The following is a 23,868-nucleotide window of genomic DNA, read 5'->3' on the forward strand; positions in this document are numbered from 1 at the left end:
AGAATTAGAAACCTAGAAATAAAGCAATAAATAAATAAAAATGACAAACAAAATTACTAAAAAATAAACTAAAATTAAAATGAACATAAAAACTAATACAACATACATATTATTATTATTATTATTATTATTATTATAGTCAAATGTTACTATATTGTATGAATACTTTGAAATTTAAATAAGGTTATTATGGAGACTAATTACTTAATTTGTATTGTTTTTAAATAGAAATATTTCATAAGATTTCATTATGTTTACATTTTTAAAAATACCTGCAATATATTAAATGATTACTACATTAAATATTAACAAAAAACGGGGAAAAAGGAGTTACTATCACTATAGTAATTATAATTTAATCAAAACAACCCAGCTGCAGTATGATTGCTATTACTTGAAATGCAGAATAAAAAAACGTGATTTTTGAGTCAAATATATAGTTTATAGTCGTCCTCCAGTTCAATAGGGGGCGACATATCGTAGATGAGTCTGGAAACGCGGCAAGAAGCGGCGAACATAGCCGCTCAGTGATGCGCCTTTTCAAAGTGCAGATAATGTTATTGAAAATAAAATAGATTTCGGAATGCCAGGGAAATTTTACGTAAACGTATTTGTTTCTTTTCTACCTTAACAGCAGGAGCATGCAGTTTTTATACCTGTTGTTCCCATTCTTTTGCTCTGTTCTTGTCCAGTGTTGGGCATGCTAACGTTAAGCGTTTGCTTTTATTGACTTGCACTGTGATAGTCTTCACACTAAAGCTCTTCAGTAAAAGTAGCTGTGCTCATAATATTCAGCTGAATTCATTGTATGATGGAGATCGCGTATGTTTGCGAGTGGGAGAAGAGACCCAAAAGCAACCACTGTCCGTCAATCCCTCTGGTGTGCGCCTGGTCATGTAGAAACCTCATCGCCTTCTCCACTGACCTGAAGAATGAGGAGGATGACAAAGGTCTGGACAATGCCTTTATTACCAATATTATCAGACCTATTGGTGAGTTATAAATGAATGATGAGGAAAAGCATTCACGTTTAATTGGTTCTGAATTGGAGATGTGTGGAGCATCGGTTTTTAATGTTCTGATGTACTTACACTCAATCCCGAAACTATTCACACCCCTGGCAAATTCTGACTTAAAGTTACTTTATTCAACCAGCAAGTTTTTTTTGACCGGAAATGACACAGGCTTCTCCCAAAAGATAATAAGACGATGTACAAGAGGCATCATTGTGGAAAAACATATCTCTCAGCTTTTATTTATATTTGAACAAAAAGTGGCATGTCCAAAATTATTTATACCCTCCTCAATAATCAATAGAAAAGCCTTTATTGGCTATTACAGCAATCAAACGCTTCCTATAATTGCTGACCAGCTTTTTGCATGTCTCCACTGGTATTTTTGCCCATTCATCTTTAGTGATGAGCTCCAACTCTTTCAGGTTGGAGGGTCTCCTTGCCATCACCCTGATCTTTAGCTCCCTCCACAGATTCTCAATTGGATTTAAGTCAGGACTCTGGCTGGGCCACTGCAAAACGTTAATGTTTTTGTCTGCTAACCATTTCTTCACCACTGTTGCTGTGTGTTTTGGGTCGTTGTCGTGCTGAAATGTCCACTGGTGCCCAAGGCCAAGTTTCTCTGCAGACTGCCTGATGTTGTTGTTGAGAAATTTGATGTATTGCTCCTTTTTCACGGTGCCATTTACTGTGATTAGGTTTCCTGATCCACCAGCTGAAAAACACCCCCAAAACATTAGGTTCCCACCACCATGTTTGACAGTGGGGATGGTGTTCTTAGGGTTGAAGGCTTCTCCTTGTTTACGCCAAATGAAGGCTACATCATTGTGGCCAAACAATTCAATTTTTGTTTCATCTGACCATAAAACAGAAGACCAGAAGTCGTCTTCTTTGTCCAGGTGATCATTTGCAAAGGCCAAGCGGGCTTTTGTGTGCCTTATCTGAATAAGTGTTGTCCTCCTTGGTCTGCGTCCTTGGAACACAGCGGTGTGTAGTGTCCGTTGGACTGTCTGCCTTGAGATGTTGCCACCAGCAGAGCCCAGATTCATCAGGATGTCCTTGGTGGTGATCCTTGGATTCTTTTTTACCTCTCTCACTCCTCCTGGCCAGCACAGGTGTCACTTTTGGCTTCCGACCACGTCCTCTGAGATTTTTCACAGTGCGGAACATCTTGTATTTTTTTAATAATACTTTACACTGTAGCCACTGGAACTTCAAAACATTTAGATATGGTCTTATAGCCCTTTCCTGACTTGTGGGCAGCCACAATGTCACAATGTGCAGCCGCAGGTCCTCAGTGAGCTCCTTTGTCTTAGCCATGACTGTCCACAAACCAACAGCAGGGAGCTTCTGTTTTTCACCTGTTGAGTTGATTAAAACAGCTGTTCCCAATGAATCAGGGTAATTAGGATGCTTTAGAACAGCTTGGACTATTTGGAATGGTATAGAACTTTGGATTTTTTTCCATAGACTGTGACAGTTTGCAAAGGGTATGAATCATTTTGGACATGCCAATTTTTGTTCAAATGTAAATAAAAGCTGAGAAATATTTTTTTTCCACAATGATGCTGCTTGTACATCGTCTTATTATCTTTTGGGAGAAGCCTGTGTCATTTCCGGTCAAAAAAAAACTTGCTGGTTGAATAAAAGCAGCTTAACTAATTTCGGGCTTGACTGTATGTACTGTATTCGCGACAGCAATAATAAGTTAATGTTTCATTTATAAACTGATGGCTTTTCTGCTGCAGATTTGAGTCATATGATACACATCATTGACACTGATCACCCCTGGGATGTGTACTCCATCAACTCTGGTCACACAGAGGTCATTTCCTGCCTTGAATGGGATCAGTCAGGTCAGTCATCATGATTAATTTATGAATCATGAAATGGGTGGAACATCTGGAACATGTCAAGATCATATATCACTTAAAAATGAAAAATGTTAAACTGTATTTTTGCATAAGGCACATTATGCCTTTGACATGATTTACGTAATAAGCACATTTTAAACCACAAGTTCTTCTTATTTATTATTTAACTGTACTTTTTTTGTCCTGCTTCAATTCTCTTCATTCTACATTTGTATTCTCATATAATACAGTAATTTTAGTGTGTAACTGCACTGTAATAATTTTATTTAAATCTGCATAAATGGATGCTACTATACTTTATGAAAATTTTAATCTAATTTATAATTTAAATAAGGTTTTTATGGAGATTATATATATTTAATGTATTTTTAATATAAATATTTCGAATGGTTTCATTATAGATTGATGAAGAATTTAAGGAGAAATGTAAAATATAAATCCAAATTACTGCAAATCAGGGTTATTATTATCTAAAACTAAAACTATTGAAATAAATCTAAAATAAATTAAATCTAAATAAAGTAAATATAAATATGAGATTAAAAAAAACTCGGAACTAAACAAAACTGAAAATAATAACTGAAACCCAAAAGGAGAATTAGAAACAAAAAATACTTAAAAGTAAAGTCAAATTAAAATGAAAACTAAAAATATAAAATAAAAACTAATACAAAATTTTATTAAATCTGCAATAAGATATGAATGATACTGAAATAACACTAAATGAAATAAATTAAGATAAAATATCTATCAGATAAAATAATTAACCATTTATATAAGAAACAATAAAATCTATAAATAATCAATAATCAAATAAAAGTATGTGACAATGCAACTAAACCTAAAAGGCTTTTTTTATTATCCAAAATATATTGTCTTATTTTTTTCTTTTAGATAGACGGTACTATATTGTATAAATAATTTGCCATTTAAATTAGGTTATTATGTATATTATTTTATTTATTTTTAATGTGTTTTTATTAGTAAATATTTCATATTTTTTATTATAGAGTAATGAAAAATGTAGGTGGAAATGTAAAATATAAAACCAAAATACTGCTAAATGCAAATTAGGGTTATTATTTTTTTTTTTTTTTTAACTGAAACTATTGAAATAAATCTAAAATAAAATAAATAAATAATTAGATGAAAAACTCAAATTAAACATAAATGAGCAACTAATTGAAATATGCATTAAAATTACTAATTGAAAATAATAACTAAAACTGAAATGAGCAGTATAAAACTAAAAATCAAACAATAAATAAATAACAAAGACAACCCCCCCCCCCCTAAAATTAACATATAAAAATTGATGCTAAATATGAATAAAAACTATAATAGGATATGAATAACACTGAAATAACAAAAATGAAATAAATCAAGTTAAATGTACCATTTTAATAAGAAATAAACAAATCCACAAATAATGTCACAATGCAACTAGTCCTAAAAAATCCTTTTTTTATTATGCAAAATATAATTTCTTATTTTTCTTTAATAATTTACAATTTAAATAAGGTTATTATGGAGATTATTTTATTTTTTAAATGTGTTTTCAAAATATTTCAGATTTTTTTCAGTAATGACAAATGTAAAATATATAACCAAAATACTGAAAATCAGGATTATTTTTGTTACTTTAATAAATATTTCATAACTTTTCATTATACAGTAATGAAAAATGTGAGGGGAAGTGTAAAATAGAGATAGAAATACTGCAAACCAGGGTTAAACCTTCAACTAACTGAAATATGCACTAAAACTGCTAATTGTAAATAACTAAAATTGAAATGAGAATTAAAAACCTAAAAATTAAACCCAAATGGTAATATATTATTTAAAAAAGAAAAAGTAATAAAAATGACTAAAACACCTAACAAATTTACTAAAAATTAAAACTAAACTAAAACTAAAAATATTAAAATAAAAGCAAATTCAAAATATTAACATAACAACTCACCCCCTTTTCATCCAAGATGCTCATGTCTTTCTTTCTGCAGTCATAAAGAAATTGTTTTTTGAGGAAAACATTTCAGCAATGTTCTTTACGTAGTGGACTTTTATGGTGCCCACGAATTTGAAATTCCAAAATGTTTAAATGCAGCTTCAAAGGGCTCTAAACAATCCCAGCCTATGAAAAAGGGACTTAAAATTGACAATTTATATACGTTTTAACCTCAAACGCTCATCTTGTATAGCTCTGCGTGAACTCTTATAATTTATGACAGTTAGGGTATGTTGAAAAACTCATTTTCTCCCCGCAACCTCAAAAATCTTCCTACATTGCTGTTTTATTATTATTGTTTTTTTGTAAAGGGCGTTTGATCCTCCTTGCACTTGGTAAACACTGGGTCGGTAGATCTGCATTTTGAAGTTCGAGGAGAAAATGACATGGGAGTTTTTCGATATACCAAATGTATTGACTTGGAGTTCATTCAAAGCTGGACAAGATGAGCATTTGAGGTTAAAAATAAAAAGTATATAAATTGTATTTTTTTTTTTTTTAGAAAATAACCGATCGTTTCACTAGATAAGACCAGGAACCAGGGATGGAAATTAACTTTTTTGTCCACCGGCCAGTGTGGCTGGTGGATTTCAAAATCTACCAGCCACTAAATGTTTTAACCAGCCACTTTATGTTTTTAACCGACAATGTGTAGCTGCATGTGAAAATTAATACTACAAGATCTACTATACTTGAGCAGTTTATTTAATCTCAAGTCTCAATAAAATACTGACATTTTCACCAAATCATGATACTGAGCTATCTTCACAACTACACAACTTATAGCCCACATACTATAACAGCCTAGATATTTTATGTAGCCTAATTTGCGCACATTGGGGATTCGCTCTCTAAACGCAGGGTATTAAAGTTGCTTTTGAATGCACGTGCACGGGATTTTGAAAAGCGTGTCCCCAGTGGAAATTACGCCCCTGTGTGAGTGGAACTCTGCCGCCGAGTTATCATCTGATGTGAATGAATGCCGCGTTGTACAGTATATTGAGAAAGACGCGCCATGAATTGCATCTGACAGAATGTGCGCTGTAGCACGAAATACAATATATTTCTTCAAAAGCAGATTGTAAAGATATTTTAACAGACCTCTTAACGCCTGTGATGTATCGCCACATTTTTTTGAAGGTGTGCCTCCGCTAAAAGTGTCTGCCGTCTTCTTCTTCTTCTTCGTGTATTTTAACAACAGTTCACGCCGTCGGGTTGAAGTATGTTATTTTTATTTACCCGCCACGGTGGCCGGTGAGTGAAGCGAGATTACCCGCCACAACACAAAATCACCCGCATTTGGCTGGTGGCGGGTGCTAATTTCCATCCCTGCCAGGAACGTTTAGAGCCCTTTGAAGCTGCATTTAAACTGCATTTTGGAAGTTCAAACCCGGGGAACCGTAGAAGTCCACTATACAGAGAAAAATCCTGAAATGTTTTCCTCAAAAAACATCATTTCTCTACGACTGAAGAAAGAAATTAACATCTTGGATGACAAGGGAGTGAGTAAATTATCTGTACATTTTTGTTCTGAAAGTTAACTTCTCCTTTAAATATGGTTCAGACATGTATTTGAAAGGTTTCTGGAGATTTTCCCAAATAGATCTGAAGTGATCTCACTATTATCATCATGTGTTTTGTGTGTGTTGCGGTACACCAGGTTCGAGGCTGTTGTCCGCTGATGGTGATGGTCAGATCAAGTGTTGGGGAATGGCAGAGCACCTGGTGAACAGCTGGGAGTGCACACAGAGCAGCTCATTGGACGGAGACCCCATCGTAGCCCTGTCTTGGTTACACAATGGAGTTAAACTCGCCCTGCATGTTGAAAAGGTAAGGAAATCTCCTTACCACCTATTAACTAAACACACAAACGTAAATAACTAACTCACTAACACTCTAAACTGTTTGTTTCTCTTCAGTCTGGCTCTACAAACTTTGGAGAGAAGTTTTCCCGGGTGAAGTTCTCTCCCTCTCTCACACTATTTGGCGGGAAGCCCATGGAGGGCTGGTTAGCAGTGACGGTGAGTGGTCTGGTGACCGTGTCACTGCTCAAGCCAAACGGGACTCTGCTGACGGCCAGCGAGAGCCTGTGCAGGCTGAGGGGCCGCGTGGCGCTGGCTGACATCGCCTTCACGGGTGGTGGGAATATAGTGGTGGCGGCCACCGATGGCAGCAGCTCTTCTCCAGTGCAGTTCTATAAAGTGTGCGTGAGCGTGGTGAACGAGAAGTGCCGCATCGACACCGAACTCTTGCCCTCGCTATTCATGCGTTGCACCACTGACCCGGTCCGGAGGGACAAGTACCCCGCCGTCACGCACCTTAAATTCCTCACACGTGAAAACTCAGAACAGGTGAGATTGTGAACAATCGGGCACACTATAATATTGTGATGCGACAAAAAAAAACAACACTTGTGAATATTAAAATGAAAAGAAGCTGTTTTCATTTTTAGACAGATAGTAAATGTTTATAATATTGTATATACACTTCCAGTAAAAAGTTTTCGAACACATGGTCCTTCAGAAATCATTCTATGCTACTTTAATAAAAATAGATTTTTAAATATATTCAAATAGAAATCATTCTAATATTCCGATTTGTATCTCAAAAAAGAAAAAAAAAATTTTTTGGAAAAACATTTTTTGGTTCTTTCTATTCATCAAAGAATCCTAAACAAAATGTACTCGACTGTTTTAAATATTGATAGTAATAATAATAACAATAAATGTTTCTTGAACAACAAGTCAGCATATTACAATGATTTCTGAAGGATCATATGACACTGAAGACTGGAGTAACGATGCTGAAAATTCAGCATTGCATCACAGGAATCAATTACATTTGAAAATATATTCAAATAGAAAACAGTTACTTTTAATAGTAAAAATATTTCAAACTTTTACTGTTTTTGCTGTACTTTAGATCAAATAAATGCAAGCTTGGTGAGCAGAAGAGGCCTCTTCAATTTGGAGAGAAAAAAATATATTTTTTAGTTATTTAATGCACAGAAAAGGCTGCATTTATTTGATAAAAATACTGTAAAATCAGTAATATTGTAAAAAATGATTACAATTTAAAATAACTTTTTTATTTGAATATATTTGAAAAAGTAATTTATTCCTGCGATCAAAGCGAAATTGTCAGCATCAATACTCCAGTCTTCAGTGTCACATGGTCCTTCAGTAATCATTCAATATGCTTATTTGCTGTTTAAGAAGCATTGTAGAAAATCGTTTTTGTGGAAACCAATTTTTTTTAGGATTACTTATTGAAAAGAAAGTTAAAAAGGAACAGCATTTATTTGAAATAGAATTGTTTTTATAACATTATGAATGTCTTCGCTGTTACTTTGAATCCATTGAATGTATTCTTGTGGAATAAAATTATTAATTAATTTTTTAAAAAACTTCAGAACAGTAGTGTGTATAATACAATGTCTTAATCTAGTTAAGATATAGTATAATTTTTTCTGTTAATTCCCTAATTTTCATGCTGTTAGCTGTTTTTTGTTTCTTTTATCTTATCATGATTTTTCGTGATTCCTTTGTTTCTGAAGGTGCTGCTCTGTGCGTCCAGTCAGATGGGCAGCATTGTGGAGTGCTGGTCCTTGCGGAAGGAGGGCCTCCCAGTTAATAATATCTTCCAACATCGATCACCTGTGGGTAAGTTACATTTAAACCAGATGTGGAAAGTTTTTCATTACAGTGTTAAACACTTTTTAATTTGAAAATGTTGAAATTACTATAATGCAGTGTTTTTAATATACACACATACACTAAGCTTCTTTATGCTGCATTAGTTCCCTTGACTTGATTGAAATTTAAACGGACAGTTTTTTAGACGAATACAATCAAAGTTATAATAAAAAATCTCCTGGTTCTTCCAAGCTTTAGTTAGTGGAAGCTATGGATTACAGTTTACAAAATTTTAAATATAGATTTATTTTTTTACACAAACACATCAATTTACTTTAGAAGGCATTTATTCACCCACCTGGAGCTGTGTGGAGTACTTTTTATGATGGATGGATGCACTTTATTGAGCTTCAAAATCTTAACACCCATTTACTGCCATTATAAAGCTTGGAAGAGCCAGGATATTTTTTAATGTAAATCCACTTGTATTTGTCTGAAAGACGAAAGTCGTGTACCTTGAGGGTGAGTAAATCATGGGGTAATTCTTATTTTTAGGTGAACTATCCCTTAAATGTGCTGATGTCATCAGAAATCAAATGTTTGTCTTTTTTTTTTCTCGCCATCTTCAGTGGGTGAAAAGCAGCCAATGATTCTGAAGTGGCGTATCCTCTCTGCAACCAATGATCTGGAGCGTGTGTCTGCTGTCGCTCTGCCTAAACTTCCCATTTCCATCTCGAACACTGATCTCAAAGTCGCCTCAGATACTAAGTTCTTCCCAGGCCTCGGTAGGGCTGTGTTATCCTTTTTACTATTTTAAGGAACATAGCTTTAAAGGAGTAGTTACGTCCAGAACAAAAATTTACAGATAGTGTACTCACCACGTTGTGATCCAAAATGTTCCTGCCTGGTTTTCCATGGTACACACAAGTCTGAAATGCAGCTTCAAAAGGCTCTAAATGATCCCAGCCGAGGAATAAGGGTCTTATCTAACGAAACGATTGGTCATTTTCTTAAAAAAAAAAAAAAATTAACCTCAAATGCTCGTCTTGTCTAGCATGCATACTCTGTGTATTCTGGTTCATGACAGTTAGGGAATGTCAAAAAACTCCCATCTCATTTTCTCCTCCAACATCAAAATCATCCTACATCGCTGTTGTACCTTTTTTGTGAAGGGCGTTTGACCTTCTTTGCACGTTCACTTAGTAAACACTGGGTCATTACTTCTGCAGCGATGTAGGCCGATTTTAAAAGGTAGAGGAGAAAATGAGAAAGGGATTTTCCGACATACCCTAACTGTCTTGAACTGGAATAGACAGAGTACACACAGAGCTAGACAAGACAAGCATTTGAGGTTAAAAAGTATATAAATTTGTACTTTCTATTTTTTTTTTAGAAAATGACAGATGTTTTGCTAGATAAGACCCTCATTCCTCGGCTGGGATCATTTGGATCTCTTTGAAGCTGCATTTAAACTGCATTTTGGACGTTCAAACTCGGGGGCACCATAGAAGTCCACTATATGGAGATAATTCCTGAAATGCTTTCTTTAAAAAACATAATTTCTTTACGACTGAAGAAAGAAAGGCATGAACATCTTGGATGACAACGGGGTGCATTATCTGTAAATTTTTGTTCTAGATGTAAGCTACTCCTTTAAGATAGATTATGTTGATGATTATTTTGTTGTCCTCAGGTCTTGCCCTGGCGTTCCATGATGGCAGCATCCAAATTCTCCATCGCCTTTCTCTGCACACCATGGGAGTGTTCTACGGTTCCTCTGGTTCCTCCCAGCGTGTTGGAGAAGAACCTGCCATTAAACGCCAGAGAGCCGGGGGGCCGACGCTGCACTTCAAAGCCCTTCAGTTCTCCTGGACATCTTTGGCTCTGGTGGGAGTGGACAATCATGGCAAGGTATGACAACATCTAGTCATGACAGAAGCACTCTCAGATCTTATAGTTGTCCTCTTTTGATTTTAGTTGCACATGCTTCGAGTGTCTCCATCCATGGGCCAAATGTTGGACATGAACACACTTCTGCGGCACCTGCTGTTTCTCCTGGAGTACTGCATGGTGACGGGATACGACTGGTGGGATGTCCTGCTCCACGCACAGCCCGGCATGGTGCATAACCTTCTGGAGAAGCTTCACGAGGAGTACATGAGACAAAACCAAGCACTTCAGCAGGTAGATCAGTCTGCTATTACAGAGATTTTGACTTCAAAACATTTTTCTTTTTTGACTTTGTTGTGTTTTTCTGGTGAAGGTTTTGTCCACCCGTATAGTAGCAGTGAAGGCATCTCTATGTAAACTGTCATCTGCCACTGCAGCAAGAGCCTGTGATTTCCACGCTAAACTGCTCCTCATCGCCATCAGCTCCACGCTGAAGTCTTTACTTAGACCTCATGTGCTCAACACCCCTGACAAGAGCCCTGGAGACAGACTTTCTGAGATCTGCACCAAAAACACTGACACCGGTAAAAACCCGCCATCCTACAAAATGCTTAAGAGTAGTCCTTTTGTAATTAATAATTAAATATCAGATTGTCGTTATTTCATCTTATCACAATAATTTAAGATAAGCACAATAATTGTGCAGTTTATATTTTAGTTATTTTTCCATCCCAATAAGGAAAAAATTACATTTTTAAAGACATTAAGAAAATTATTATATGATATAATTTTTTTTATTTTAACAGCATCAAAGTAAAACAAAGTTTTTTTTGTAAGTTTTTTTTTTTAGGCTTACACTACTAGTCAAAAGCTTTTGCACAGTAAAATTTTCAATTTAAGATTTCTAATATGCTGATTTGCTGTTTAAGAAACATTTTATTATTATTATTATTATTATGTATATTTAAAAATATATATTTTTCTGGATTTTTTGTTGAGCAGAAAGATCCAAAGATCAGCATTTATATGAAATAAAAACCTTTTGTAACATATACCATTCAAAAGCTTGGAGCTTAGAGTTTTTTGGGAAAGAAATTATAGAAATTAATACTTTTTTATTCACCAAGGATGCTTTAAATTGAAAAAGTGATGATAAAGACATTTACAATGTTACAAAAGATTTCTAATTTCAGATAAATGCTGTTCTTCTGAACTTTCTATTCAAAGAAACCTGAAAAAATCTACTCAGCTGTTTTCAACATAATAATAATAATAATAAATGTTTTTGAGCAGCAAATCAGAATATTAGACTGATTTCTAAAAGATTATGTGGCTGGAGCTTTGACATTACAGAATTAAATTACATTTTAAATTATATTCGAATAGAAGAGAGTTATTTTAAGTAATAAAAATACAAGCAGAAGAGACTTCTTTAAAAAAAAAAAAAACAACCTTTTGACTGATAATGTACATTGTTATTGTATGACAATTAATAATCAACACTTCCTATCACTTTTTTGTTTTTGTTTTGATTGTGTTGTTTTGATGGAAGGTGTGGTCACTTTTACCGTTGCTTTGAAAATTTTGCAGTCAACTTCCATTAATTTCGATAGGAATTCGCACAATTGGGAGTTTCGTGCAAGGGGAAAAAAGTTCCCCATGCAGATTTTGCCAATGTTCAAGTTGGTCACATGGATTTGCCGCACTGACCAACAGAAAACTGCTTAGTTTGAGTGTGAGCACCTTTTAAAACAAAGTTACAAAGTGCTTTACAATAAGAAGTTATAATAGTACAAAACAATTTAAAAATACAAGCTTAAGATATAAATGTAAGAAAAAAAATACTTTAAAATATAGCTGCAAGCAGTGATGATGGGCCCAAGCCACCAGTGCACACGCCACCCTGATGGCATCAGGAAAATGGTGCACAGCAGACATTTACATTTACAGTAACCCTCTGGCAGTCTGGTTTTAAGGGCACCCAGACTAGAGGAGATAGTAATTTGACCCAAGGGTAACATGTAAATACTAAACAAAAGAGGACTCAAAATAGATCCCTGAGGGATCCCACAAAACAGAGGATGAGGCTTTTTTATAACAGGTTTTAAATAAAAATAAAAAAAATCGAAAAGTTATATTTTTCGCAGCTGTAATGCTGTGCACACCAAACGTGAAGCGAATATTCTAATCAGAATCAGAATCAGAATCAGAATGAGCTTTATTGCCAGGTATGTTTGCACATACTAGGAATTTGTTTTTGTGACAGAGCTCCACAGTGCTACAGAAAGACAGTGACAAGACGATACATATTATAAAAAGAACAATATAGAGGTATACAAGACAGACAATGTGCAAAAATAGCAAAGACATTCGAATGGAGTAAGTATGTGCTTTAAATAAATAACGGAAAAATGAATAAAGAATGTATAGTGTTGTATGTTCCACGATCAAGTGTTCATGAGATGGATTGCCTGAGGAAAGAAACTGTTTCGGTGTCTGGTCGTTCTAGTGCTCAGTGCTCTGTAGCGCCGACCGGATGGTAACAGTTCAAAAAGTGAGTGTGCTGGATGTGAGGGGTCCAGAGTAATTTTGGCAGCCCTTTTTCGTACTCTGGATAAGTACAGATCTTGAAGGGTAGGGAGGGTTGTACCAATGATTCGCTCAGCAGTCCGGACTATCCGACGTAGTCTTCTGAGATCAGAATTTGTAGCTGAGCTGAACCAGATGGTAATTGAAGTGCAGAGGACGGATTCAATGATGGCAGAGTAAAACTGTTTCAGCAGTTCCTGTGGCAGGTTGAGTTTCCTCAGCTGGCGGAGGAAGTACAGCCTCTGCTGGGCCTTTTTCACAATGGAGTCTATGTGAATGTCCCACTTCAGGTCCTGAGAGATGGTATTTCCAAGGAACCTGAATGACTCCACTGTGTTTACAGTGCTGTTCATGATGGTGAGTGGGGGGAGAGCAGGGGGGGTTTTCCTGAAGTCTATGATCATCTCCACAGTTTTGAGCGTGTTGAGCTCCAGGTTGTTATGACTGCACCAGACAGCCAGCTCTTTTACCTCCTGTCTGTAAGCAGACTCGTCACCGTCCTGAATGAGGCCGATAAGTGTGGTGTCGTCTGCAAACTTCAGGAGCTTGACAGAGGGGTCTTTGGAGGTACAGTCATTTGTATACAGGGAGAAGAGCAGTGGGGAGAGGACACAACCCTGAGGGGCGCCAGTGCTGATAGTCCGGGTGCTGGATGAGAATTTTCCCAGCCTCACTAGCTGCTGCCTGTCTGTCAGGAAGCTGTTGATCCACTGACAGACTGATGTGGGCACAGAGAGCTGAGTTAGTTTGGGCAGGAGGAGGTTTGGGATGATAGTGTTGAAGGCTGAACTGAAGTCCACAAACAGGATCCTCGCGTAAGTCCCTGATTTGTCCAGATGCTGCAGTATGAAATGTAGACTCATGTTCACTGCATCATCTACAGACCTGTTTGCACGATAAGCAAACTGCAGGGGGTCCAGTAAGGGTCCGGTGATGTCCTTCAGATAAGCCAGAACCAGTTTCTCAAACGACTTCATGACGACAGATGTTAGCGCCACAGGTCTGTAGTCGTTAAGTCCTGTTATTTTGGGTTTCTTTGGAATGGGGATGATTTCAGAACGTTTATAATCGCGTTATAGATTATTCACAGGACTAGTGTTGTTTTTGGTGGCCTGCTTTAATTTTAGTTTTAGTCTAGTCTTTGTGTGACGTTTTAGTCAATGAAATCTGATGACATTTAGTCAGTGTAAGTTGTATTTTATTCTCTTTTTAGTAATGCAATTCTATTCAACCCAGTCAATATAGTATAAGTACCTAGTAGTATAGACGAAACCAAAATTTTCAAACAAGCCAAACCCATTTCAAACTAGATTATCTTATTATATTATTGTTACCTTATAGACTCAAGAATACATCCATTCCAGACACGGAAGATGCTCTGATTTGAATTTATTTGACCAACCAAACATGTTAGAAGTACACACACATACATTTAAATTACATTTAAAATAAATAAAAACAATAAATAAAATTAAATATAATAATATCACATGACAATGCCAGAAAAAAAAAAGAATACATTCAAGTTTAACAAAGAGAAACAAGGAGCTTGAATGCTCGAGCTACAATAACATACTAAAAAGTAGTGATGTGATGTGATATTCGACACCGAAGCTTCGAAGCATGTATAAAAAAAACAGTAAAGCTCTGTACTGGAGCTTGATTTGTTTTGCCATAACCATGTGACCTGTGATGTACAAAGCTTAGTTTTTGCACACAATCACGTGACTGCTTCATATTCTGATTCAAATAACGCAAACCCCTTGCGCAGGTTTCAAGTGTCATTCACTTCTTTATTAAGAATAAATCATAATATGAGTAAATGTGTAGTTTTGTGCATGTTCATTTTGTAGTAATCCCCGCTTCACAAGCACTTCTAATTAATAATTATATTAGTCAACAATATTCTTAATTTACTTTGATCATATATGCCTACATGAACCATGCTTATACTTTTTATAAGTTTATTTACAGATTAATTCATTTATATCTTGTGTAAGTAAAATGACATTTTTATTTATTTATTTTCTTTTTTTTTTGTAGCACAAATTGATTTATTTTATGAAACTTTTTAAAACTTTTTATTTCAATTTCTGGACCTGACATTTGTTCGTTTTTATTTATTTATGCTATTGCTAATTTATTTGTTTGTTCCTATTTTATTACTTGTCTTTAACAATTTAATGTTTGAAATTTTTATTAGTCTAGTTGTTTTTTCTGTGGAAAGTTTTGATAAAACCATAGACAAAAGACAGAATAAATATGTCTGACATCTAAATGATTGACTTAAAACTTTTTAATGTTTTTTTTTTTTTTATTATTATTTTTTTATTGGAATCAGAATTAGGAATCGATAAGAATCGGAATCGATAATCAGAATCGGAACCGGAATCGATAAAATTCAAATAATAACCAACCCTACTTGTAATGCATGACCCCCAACACTGCTACTGAACAGAAAATTACTGGGGGTTTTTTTATTTTGTGAATGTGAATACACTAGGGCCGGGACTTTAACGCGTTAATTTAGATTAATTAATTACACAAAAATAACGCGTTAATTTTTAACGCATTTTAATCGCACTTAGTTTTGCACCGCGGAACGTTTCTCACTGGATGAGATTCGGCGGACCGATTATACTGCAGCACCAACTAGCGTTCAGACAAGCTGGTCCGTCCTAAATAGTATTGTTTGTCCCAAATCGTAGTATGTTTAAAAAAAGTATTCCAAAGATTCCCGGATGGTCTACTACTTAACGGTCAATGCACACTCTTTACGGTTAATATTGCCCGCAACACACTGCGCCGTGAACGAGGATTCGATTAGAACTACAAACACGCATAAAAAGTGTTAAAAAACTACAAACATGGAGGATATGCGTGACCAATGGACAGGTAGAGAAAGGGGTTTGAGTGATAAATAATCAGTGTGTAACCTGATAAAAAATATTTTTTAAATGTTATCCGCGTTATATTCCATGTGCAGCAACATTTATAATGATAGGTTTGGTCATTAACGTTTAAATGCATAATTAAGCAAACACAAGAGCAGAGTTCTCGGCATGAAAGACTCGTTAAAGAACGTGCCTCTTGCTACACTTAATGGCAATATTGCACTGGTCTGTTGGACTTGGTTGAACAAAAATAAACAATATTTTGTTGCTTAAGCTTATGTATTCAGTCATTATTCAATGGTATACTAAAAATCCATGTAAAAAATCTTACTTCTCACTGTTCTCAGGTCAAATATTTATATGTGATTAAAATGCGATTAATTTCGATTAATTAATTACAAAGCCTCTAATTAATTAGATTAAATTTTTTTAATCGAGTCCCAGCCCTAGAATACACGTTAATGGTGATTTCTGATCGTTTAATGTTTTCAGACATTGATAAGGTGATGATCAACCTGAAAACGGAGGAGTTTGTTTTGGACGGACAACCCCTTCAGTCACTCCAGCAGCTGATTCAGTGGGTGGGAGACTTCGTTCTTTATCTGCTGGCCAACCTGCCCAACCAGGTGAGCTCAACTGGATGATCTTTAACTTTAACAGTCATTGTGCTGGCAAGTTTGAGTTTAACATGGTGCTTTATGTCTGAATATATTTGCAGGGCTCCATTGTGCGTCCAGGGTTTGGGTTCCTGCGGGACGGTGCGTCTCTGGGCATGCTCAGAGAGATGCTGGTGATGATCCGTATTTGGGGCCTGCTGAAACCAGGCTGTTTGCCCATCTACACGGCCACATCTGACAACCAGGACAGCATGTTTCTGCTCTTCCGCTTGCTCACTAAACTCTGGCTCTGCTGTGAGTTAGACACTCTGACACACTTTGAGCCAACATTTCAGTTGAGCTGTTAAAAAACAAACTCTGTATTGCTGTTTTCTTTTGACCGGCAGCTCGAGATGAGAGTCACCCACAGGACCCGGATGAGACGTTGATTGATGAGTGCTGTCTGCTGCCCAGTCAGCTCCTGGTACCTAGCATGGACTGGTTGCCCATCAACGATGGTGTCATCACTAAGATCCAGAGTAAACACCCACTCAGACTGCAGTTTGGCAAACCGTACACACTGCCCGGAGTCAACCCCAACGCACAGGTGGAGGTGTTCAGGTGAGCCATTATGTGTTTTTTCAATGGATAGTTTGCCTAAAATATTGTTGCCACAGTACAAAAACTTTAGTAGTTGATAATAGGGGTGGAAAATTTCCGGAAACTTTCCAAAAATCCTGGAAAGTTTCCAAACTTTCTGGAATGTTTCCGAAATTTACTAGATATTTTCAGCATTTTTGCAACCCTAGTTGATAACAATACTACTAAAATATCACAGTTCTCAATACCAATTTTGGTACCATAGACCAGCGGTTCCCAATTCCAGTCCTCGCGCCCCACCGCTCTGCACATTTTGCATGTCTCTCTTAGTTAACACACCTGATTCAGATAACCAGCTCATTAGAAGTGAGGTCCGTGCAGGAACTGCGATCCGATTGACATGGTCCCTGCAAAGTGTTCATTGCTCCCTTCTCCCTAAGCGGGGGAAATCTGTTTACTATACTTCGAAACATTCATTCACATATTTGCGCTACGCCACCGCATGTAGCGTCTTCGCACACAGATGAAACTTACTAGAGAAGTGTGACATAAGTGCATCTGTAAATAAATGCATTTTAAATTTACGTCTCGCACCCTTTAATGACCTTCAAATGGAACACATACGCTCGCTTCGAACTAATGAATAATGGCGGAATATCCTGTGATGTCCACTTCGAAGGGCAGTAACGTTGGAATAGAACAAATGTCGGAAGCGATGCGTGAAACACACAAAATGTGCAGAGCGGTGGGTCGCGAGGACTGGAATTGGGAACCGCTGCCATAGACTATGTAACTATTTTATTTTAAGATTATTTTTATTTAACTATTTGTAAACATTGTATTAAAAAGACCAAGATCAAGATAAAAGATCAAGGTTTTTTATTATTACCCTTTGAATTGAAAATGTGGAAAAATTTAGCAAAAACTCCCATATATCGAAAAAAGTTATGTTCACACAAGTGTTTTTTTAGGTAATTCAAAAAAGAAAATTTTCGCAAAACTGCGAAGAGAAACATTTTTTTTATTGATATAAACTGGCAATTCTGACTTTTCTCTGATTTGTGTAATATAAACTCACAATTGTGAGTTATAAAGTCAGCGAGATATGAACTTGCAATTCTGAGAAATTAAGTCAGAATTGCGGGATACAAACTTGCCTTTCATGAAAAAGGCTAAATTGCAAGATACAAACAAATTGTTAAATACAAACTTGCATTTGTGTGAACAAAAAATCAGAATTGTGAGAAAAGGTCAGAATTGTGAGATACAAACTTGAATTTGCGAGAAAAAAATCTGAATTGTGAGATACAAACAAATTGTTAAATACAAATGTGCATTTGTGTGAAAAAAAAAATCAGAATTGTGAGATACAAACTTGAATTTGTGAGAAAAAAAATTCTAAAATGGCAAGATATAAACTTGCATTTGTGAGAGAAAAAAAAGTCAGAATTGCGAGAAAAAAGTCAGAATTGCGAGGAAAAAAGTCAGAATTGCAAGATACTAACTTGCATTTGCAAAGAAATCTGACTTGCAAGATACAATCTTGCAATTCTGAGAAATAAAGTCAGAATTGTGAGATAAACTGCCAATTCTAATAACATATCAATCTTGTTTACTTCTAAGAATTGGACCTTATAGCTCATGATTGCAAGTTTATATCTCACAATTCGGAGAAAAAAAAAGTCTAAATTGTGAGGTAAAAAGTCTGAATCGTGAGAAACTTGCATTTGCGAGAAAAATATCAGAATTGCATGATACAAACTTGCATTTGTGAGGATAAAAGTCAGAATTGTGAGATACAAACTTGCATTTGTTAGAAAACTGTCTATTGCGAGAAAAAAGACAGAATTGTGAGAAAAAAGTCAAAATTGCTAGATACAAACTTGCTTTTGCGAGAAAAAAAATCAGAATTGCGAGATACAAACTTGCATTTGCAAGAAAAAGACAGAATTGTTAAATACAAACTTGCATTTACGACAAAAAGTCAAAATTGCGAGGAAAAAAGTCAGAATTGCAAGAAAAGTCAAAATTGTGAAATACAAACTTGCATTTGTGAGAAAACTGTCTGTATTGCAAAAAAATTGAATTGCTAAATACAAACTTGCATTTGCAAGAAAAAGACAGAATTGTTAAATACAAACTTGCATTTACGAGAAAAAAGTCAGAATTGTGAGAAAAAAGTCAAAATTGTGAGATACAAACTTGCATTTGCAAGAAAAGTCAGTATTGCGAGATGAAAACTTGCAATTGCAAGAAAAAAGTCAGAATTGGGAGATACAAATTTGTGTTTGCAAGAAAATCTGAATGGGTTGTCACGATACCATAAAAATGACTTACGATACTATACCAGCTGAAGTATCACGATACCAAGTAGTATCGCGATACCATGCAGTATTTTGTTCATTTAAAATTCTATTCTACAAAATGAATCAAAGTTTCATAAATAAAAAGATGTAAATGAAAACAGACAACATTTTTCTCTGAATACTTCATTAATGTGAATGAATGACTGGCTATTGTTTTCCATGAAATCATGTCAACATTACTCATCTTAGCAATGCGCAGAAGCTGCATGAAGTGACATTTATATGTGGTATTTATACATTTAGGCTTTATTTATAATTGCATAAATAATAGATTACAGATTAATGTTTTAAATACAAAACTCTGAATATAGAAATATTATGGGAAAGAATGTAATATGATGAGAAACTTAAACCCGTCAGCAGGTGGCAGCAGTGTTTGTGATTGAATCACTGAGTCGTTCAAACGATTCTTTCAAAACAGCTGAATCATTCAGGAGTGAATCAAATGACTGTTTTTATGAAGTGAATCAGCGATTCGCCCAAACCAACGCAGATATGGATTCGAACACAGAAACGAAACAAAAACATCTTGCTGAACTGTCAGGAGCATTTTTGCTCGCATATCTTGAAAGTAAGCAGCTTATATATTAAAACATTAATTTATAATATATAAAAAATATATAATGATTAATAAGAACCAAGTGGAAAGCAGCTAGTATGTTAATGAATGGAATTGCATTCGTGATCAACGATCCTTCCAGAAACGAATTATTTCACCTGTTCTAAAAGTGGGCAAAGGAATGAAAATACGAAAAAACTATAAATATGTTGAATAAGCGATTCTTGAACTGCTATTTTTTTTAAATAACATCAGACGGTCTGAATCAGACCCTCTCTTCTGATAAACTGCAGCGTGAACAACGACGTGCGCGTGCACCTTCTCATTTCAAACTGAACTGAAGCGTCGGGAAACACTGGATACCATATGAAGCGTAGAGACAGCCTGTACTACACAAAGCACAGCAGAAAGACATTTTGGTGTGCATGTTCAAATGAACGTTTTAAACAGTGTTCCTGCCGTGCGTATACGATACTACCGTTTCAAAAATGCAATGGCACCGCGGGTATTTTTAAGCTTTAGTATCGCAATACTACCGTAGTACCGGTATACCGTGCAACCCGATACAAACTTGCATTTGCGAGAAAAAAGTCACAATTGTGAGATTCAAGCTTGCATTTGCGAGAAAAAGTCAGATTTGCGAGATAAAAACTTGCATTTGCAAAAAAAAAGGTCAGAATTGAGAGAAAAGTCAGAATTGTGAGATACAAACCTAGTTTGTGAGAAAAAGTCACAATTGTGAGATACAAACTTCTATTTGCCAGAAAAAAAGTCAGAATAGAGAGAAGAAAGTCAGAATTGTGAGATACAAACTTACATTTGTGAGAAAAGTCAGATTTGCGAGATACAAACTTGCATTTGCAAAAAAAAAAGGTCAGAATTGAGAGAAAAGTCAGAATTGTGAGATACAAACCTAGTTTGATAAGAAGTCAGAATTGTAAGAAAGTCAAAATTGCTAGATACAAACTTGCATTTGCGAGAAAAAAAATCTGAATTGCGAGATACAAACTTGCATTTGCAAGAAAAAGACAGAATTGTGAAATACAAACTTGCATTTAGGAGAAAAAAAAAGTCAAAATTGTGAGGAAAAAAAAGTCAGAATTGTGAGAAAAACAAGTCAAAATTGTGAAATACAAACTTGCATTTGCAAGAAAAGTCAGAATTGGGAGATACAAATTTGTGTTTGCAAAAAAATCTGAATTGGGAGATACAAACTTGCATTTGTGAGAAAAAAGTCACAATTGTGAGATTCAAGCTTGCATTTGCGAGAAAAAGTCACAAATGCAAGATACAAACTTGCATTTGTGAGAAAGTGTCAGAATTGCGAGAAAAGGCAGAATTGTGAGATACAAACTTGCATGTGCAAAAAAATCTGAATTGGAAGATATAAACTTGAATTTTCAAAAAAAAAAAGTCAGAATCGGGAGATATAAATTTGCAAGAAAAATCAGAATTGCGAGATGGAAACTCGCAATTGCAAGAAAAAAAGTCAGAATTGTGAGATGCGAACTTGCATTTGTGAGAAAAGTGTCAGAATTGTGAGATACACCCATTTTAGAGCCAACCTCCAAAATGACTGAATTCATACTATTTGTGACAGCAACTAATTTGTCAGTAAATTGTCTGATAATAGGTTTATTTGTTGTCAGTGGTTAATGCATTTCCATTTTTATTGTGTTATTTCAGAAGTCCAGCATCTCAGAGGATGGACCACCTGCGATGTTTACATCTGGGCATCTCTCCAACAGAGGACAGCAAAGCCTGCACCAGGTATCACTTTGGAATAAAATTTCCTTGAATACAAACTTTTTTTTTTTATTTATAAAAAAAAAATGTGTATTTTAATGATTAATATTATATGAAATTGTACAGTATGTTGTAATTAATTCCAGTGATGCAAAGCTAAATTGTCAGCATTACTTTAGTCTTCAGTGTCACATGATGAAATTGGTACTTTTTTTTTCAGGATTCTGATAAATAGAAAGTTCAAAAGAACAGCATTTATTTGAAATAGAATAACATACATGTCTTTACTGTCACTTTTGATCCATTTAATGCATCCTTGATGAATAAAAGCATTCATTTCTTTAACCTTACTGATTAGAGACAGAGTGAGAAAGAGTTTTAATGACTGCTGCACAGTTTGTGAAGGATAAAGGCTAATAAAATAAGACTTAAACAGATTGCATTCTTTTGAGCCTGCAAATCTTTCATCTTCGCATATGATGCTGGCGTCTGTACCAAGACTCTGCTCTCACAGACTATATTTAGCAGCACTCCTCAATGAGCTTCTGTCTCTCTGGTCTGTTTAGGTGTGGCTGTGTCACCATGCTGAGATCCCCAAATAAAACCAACGCCATGAGACAGTGGGAGCAGCGCTGGATCAAGAACTGTCTGTGTGGAGGTCTATGGAGAAGAATTCCCTCCACGCTAACATAAGGACCAGACCGCATGAAAACTGGGGAAATGCTAAAGCTGTATGGATCTCTCATTGCGAACGTATAGTTCTATACAACAAAGCAACCTTTATTTTCTTAGAAACATGTCCTGCGAGAGAGTAAATGATGTCTTTGCTGACTTTCTTTGCTGTTGTAAATATGAACCAGGCATTTTGTTTTGTAATGTTGTAGTAGGTAATAAACATTTTTGTAATAAAAATAAATGTTGTTCTCATAAAAGTGTCTTTCGACAACCATTGGAAGGTGCTAAACCTGATAAACAGCCATGTTATATATCCAACATGCCTTTTCACTGCCAAATCAGCATATTGTTTTACATTATACTACGGGGCTGTTGAATCTGATTGGCTGACTAACGCTCTAATGGTGTGCGTTATTTTTAGGGAAACGCACAGTGAACGTAGTTCCAGGCAGCACTTGACCGCATTACATGTCTATATCACTTTAGTCTCAGCCTCAGACGTCACGCCCACAGAACGTTGGCTAAATGTCTGATGCATATGGTACACTTAACTGAAAACACTTCAGGAATGTCGAAGTCGTCATCTGATTAGTTGAATTTGACCGGATTTCCGGTAGACGCGAGTGTCGCGTTTATTTTCGGTCCGCCGGGAAACAAAGCGCAGACTGATTTACTCGGCGTTTTGCTAAAAGGTTCTTATGCAGACGCCATTGTTGTTATACACTTTTGCGACGTTCGCGAACAAATTACTGACTTACTGCTTGTTCTCCCTCTTCTTATTTAACTTTCAATGCTGGTTATTTCAGTGACTGACTAGTTGCACGCCAGTCTGTTGTTGTGGGGGCATTTCCACGCCCCGAAACGTGACGCTGAACGAAACGAACTGTGATTGGTTGTTTGATATGTCGGTCAAACGGCCTTATGGGCGGGCCTTGGCCAATTAAAGCTGCCATGAATTCCAGACCTTCAGCCGTTAGTCTGAAGGTCTGGCTACGCGAGACTAATATCACTTTGACACACGATTTCAGTGTTTTTAAAGGTCCTTACAGCTTAAAACACCAAAATAACCAAAATCCACAATGACACTGGCCAAATAAATAAATACAGTAAACAATAGGATAAAAACTACAGGTTATTACCATGTTTTTGCCACAAAATTATGTTTTATTACATACGGAAAGCACATACTCTATTTCTCCCACTCTCTCTCCCTTACAGACGCGCACACACGTTAGCATACGTGCTAATGTTGCTAGCGCTGTTCTGTTGATTAACTTAAACTTTAACTTAAAAACTACATGACAGTTTTCACAAGTGAGGTAACAACGGCGTGGTCTTGAAGAAAATGAACTTAAAGTTTTACTATTAGTTCATGAGCTTTATATCTCCCTCCCTCTCTCTTGCCGTCTGTCAGTCTGTCTAA

General features: G+C 35.8%; 1 protein-coding gene across 2 annotated transcripts; it reads left to right on the top strand.

Annotated features, from left to right (window-relative positions):
- The first annotated feature begins 515 nt into the window (after positions 1 to 515).
- On the top strand, positions 516 to 22,738 carry med16 (mediator complex subunit 16). 2 transcript variants are annotated; one of them, XM_073825946.1, is made up of 14 exons: positions 516 to 992; positions 2,762 to 2,869; positions 6,556 to 6,725; positions 6,815 to 7,246; positions 8,452 to 8,557; positions 9,160 to 9,315; positions 10,224 to 10,441; positions 10,508 to 10,714; positions 10,794 to 11,004; positions 16,396 to 16,529; positions 16,622 to 16,814; positions 16,907 to 17,120; positions 21,711 to 21,794; positions 22,337 to 22,738. In XM_073825946.1, the coding sequence occupies exons 1-14, from the start codon at positions 809 to 811 to the stop codon at positions 22,461 to 22,463; spliced, it is 2,544 nt and encodes an 847-aa protein (XP_073682047.1). In that variant the 5' UTR covers positions 516 to 808; the 3' UTR covers positions 22,464 to 22,738. The 2 variants fall into 2 exon arrangements, with proteins under 2 accessions (XP_073682047.1, XP_073682048.1); XM_073825947.1 differs by having other exon boundaries at positions 516 to 950; positions 22,337 to 22,737.
- Positions 22,739 to 23,868: the final 1,130 nt, after the last annotated feature.

Source organism: Garra rufa, chromosome 20 (genome assembly GCF_049309525.1).
Source record: "Garra rufa chromosome 20, GarRuf1.0, whole genome shotgun sequence".
Taxonomy (NCBI): Eukaryota; Metazoa; Chordata; class Actinopteri; order Cypriniformes; family Cyprinidae; genus Garra; species Garra rufa.

What these genes read in the sequence shown, in the direction of transcription:
- med16 (XM_073825946.1), top strand. Translation starts at nt 809, where the DNA reads ATGATGGAGATCGCGTATGTTTGCGAGTGGGAGAAGAGACCCAAAAGC. An exon ending in GAGTGGACAATCATGGCAAG is followed by an intron (nt 10,442 to 10,507) that starts GTATGACAACAT and finishes TTTTGATTTTAG; the next exon opens with TTGCACATGCTTCGAGTGTC. An exon ending in TGGCCAACCTGCCCAACCAG is followed by an intron (nt 16,530 to 16,621) that starts GTGAGCTCAACT and finishes ATATATTTGCAG; the next exon opens with GGCTCCATTGTGCGTCCAGG.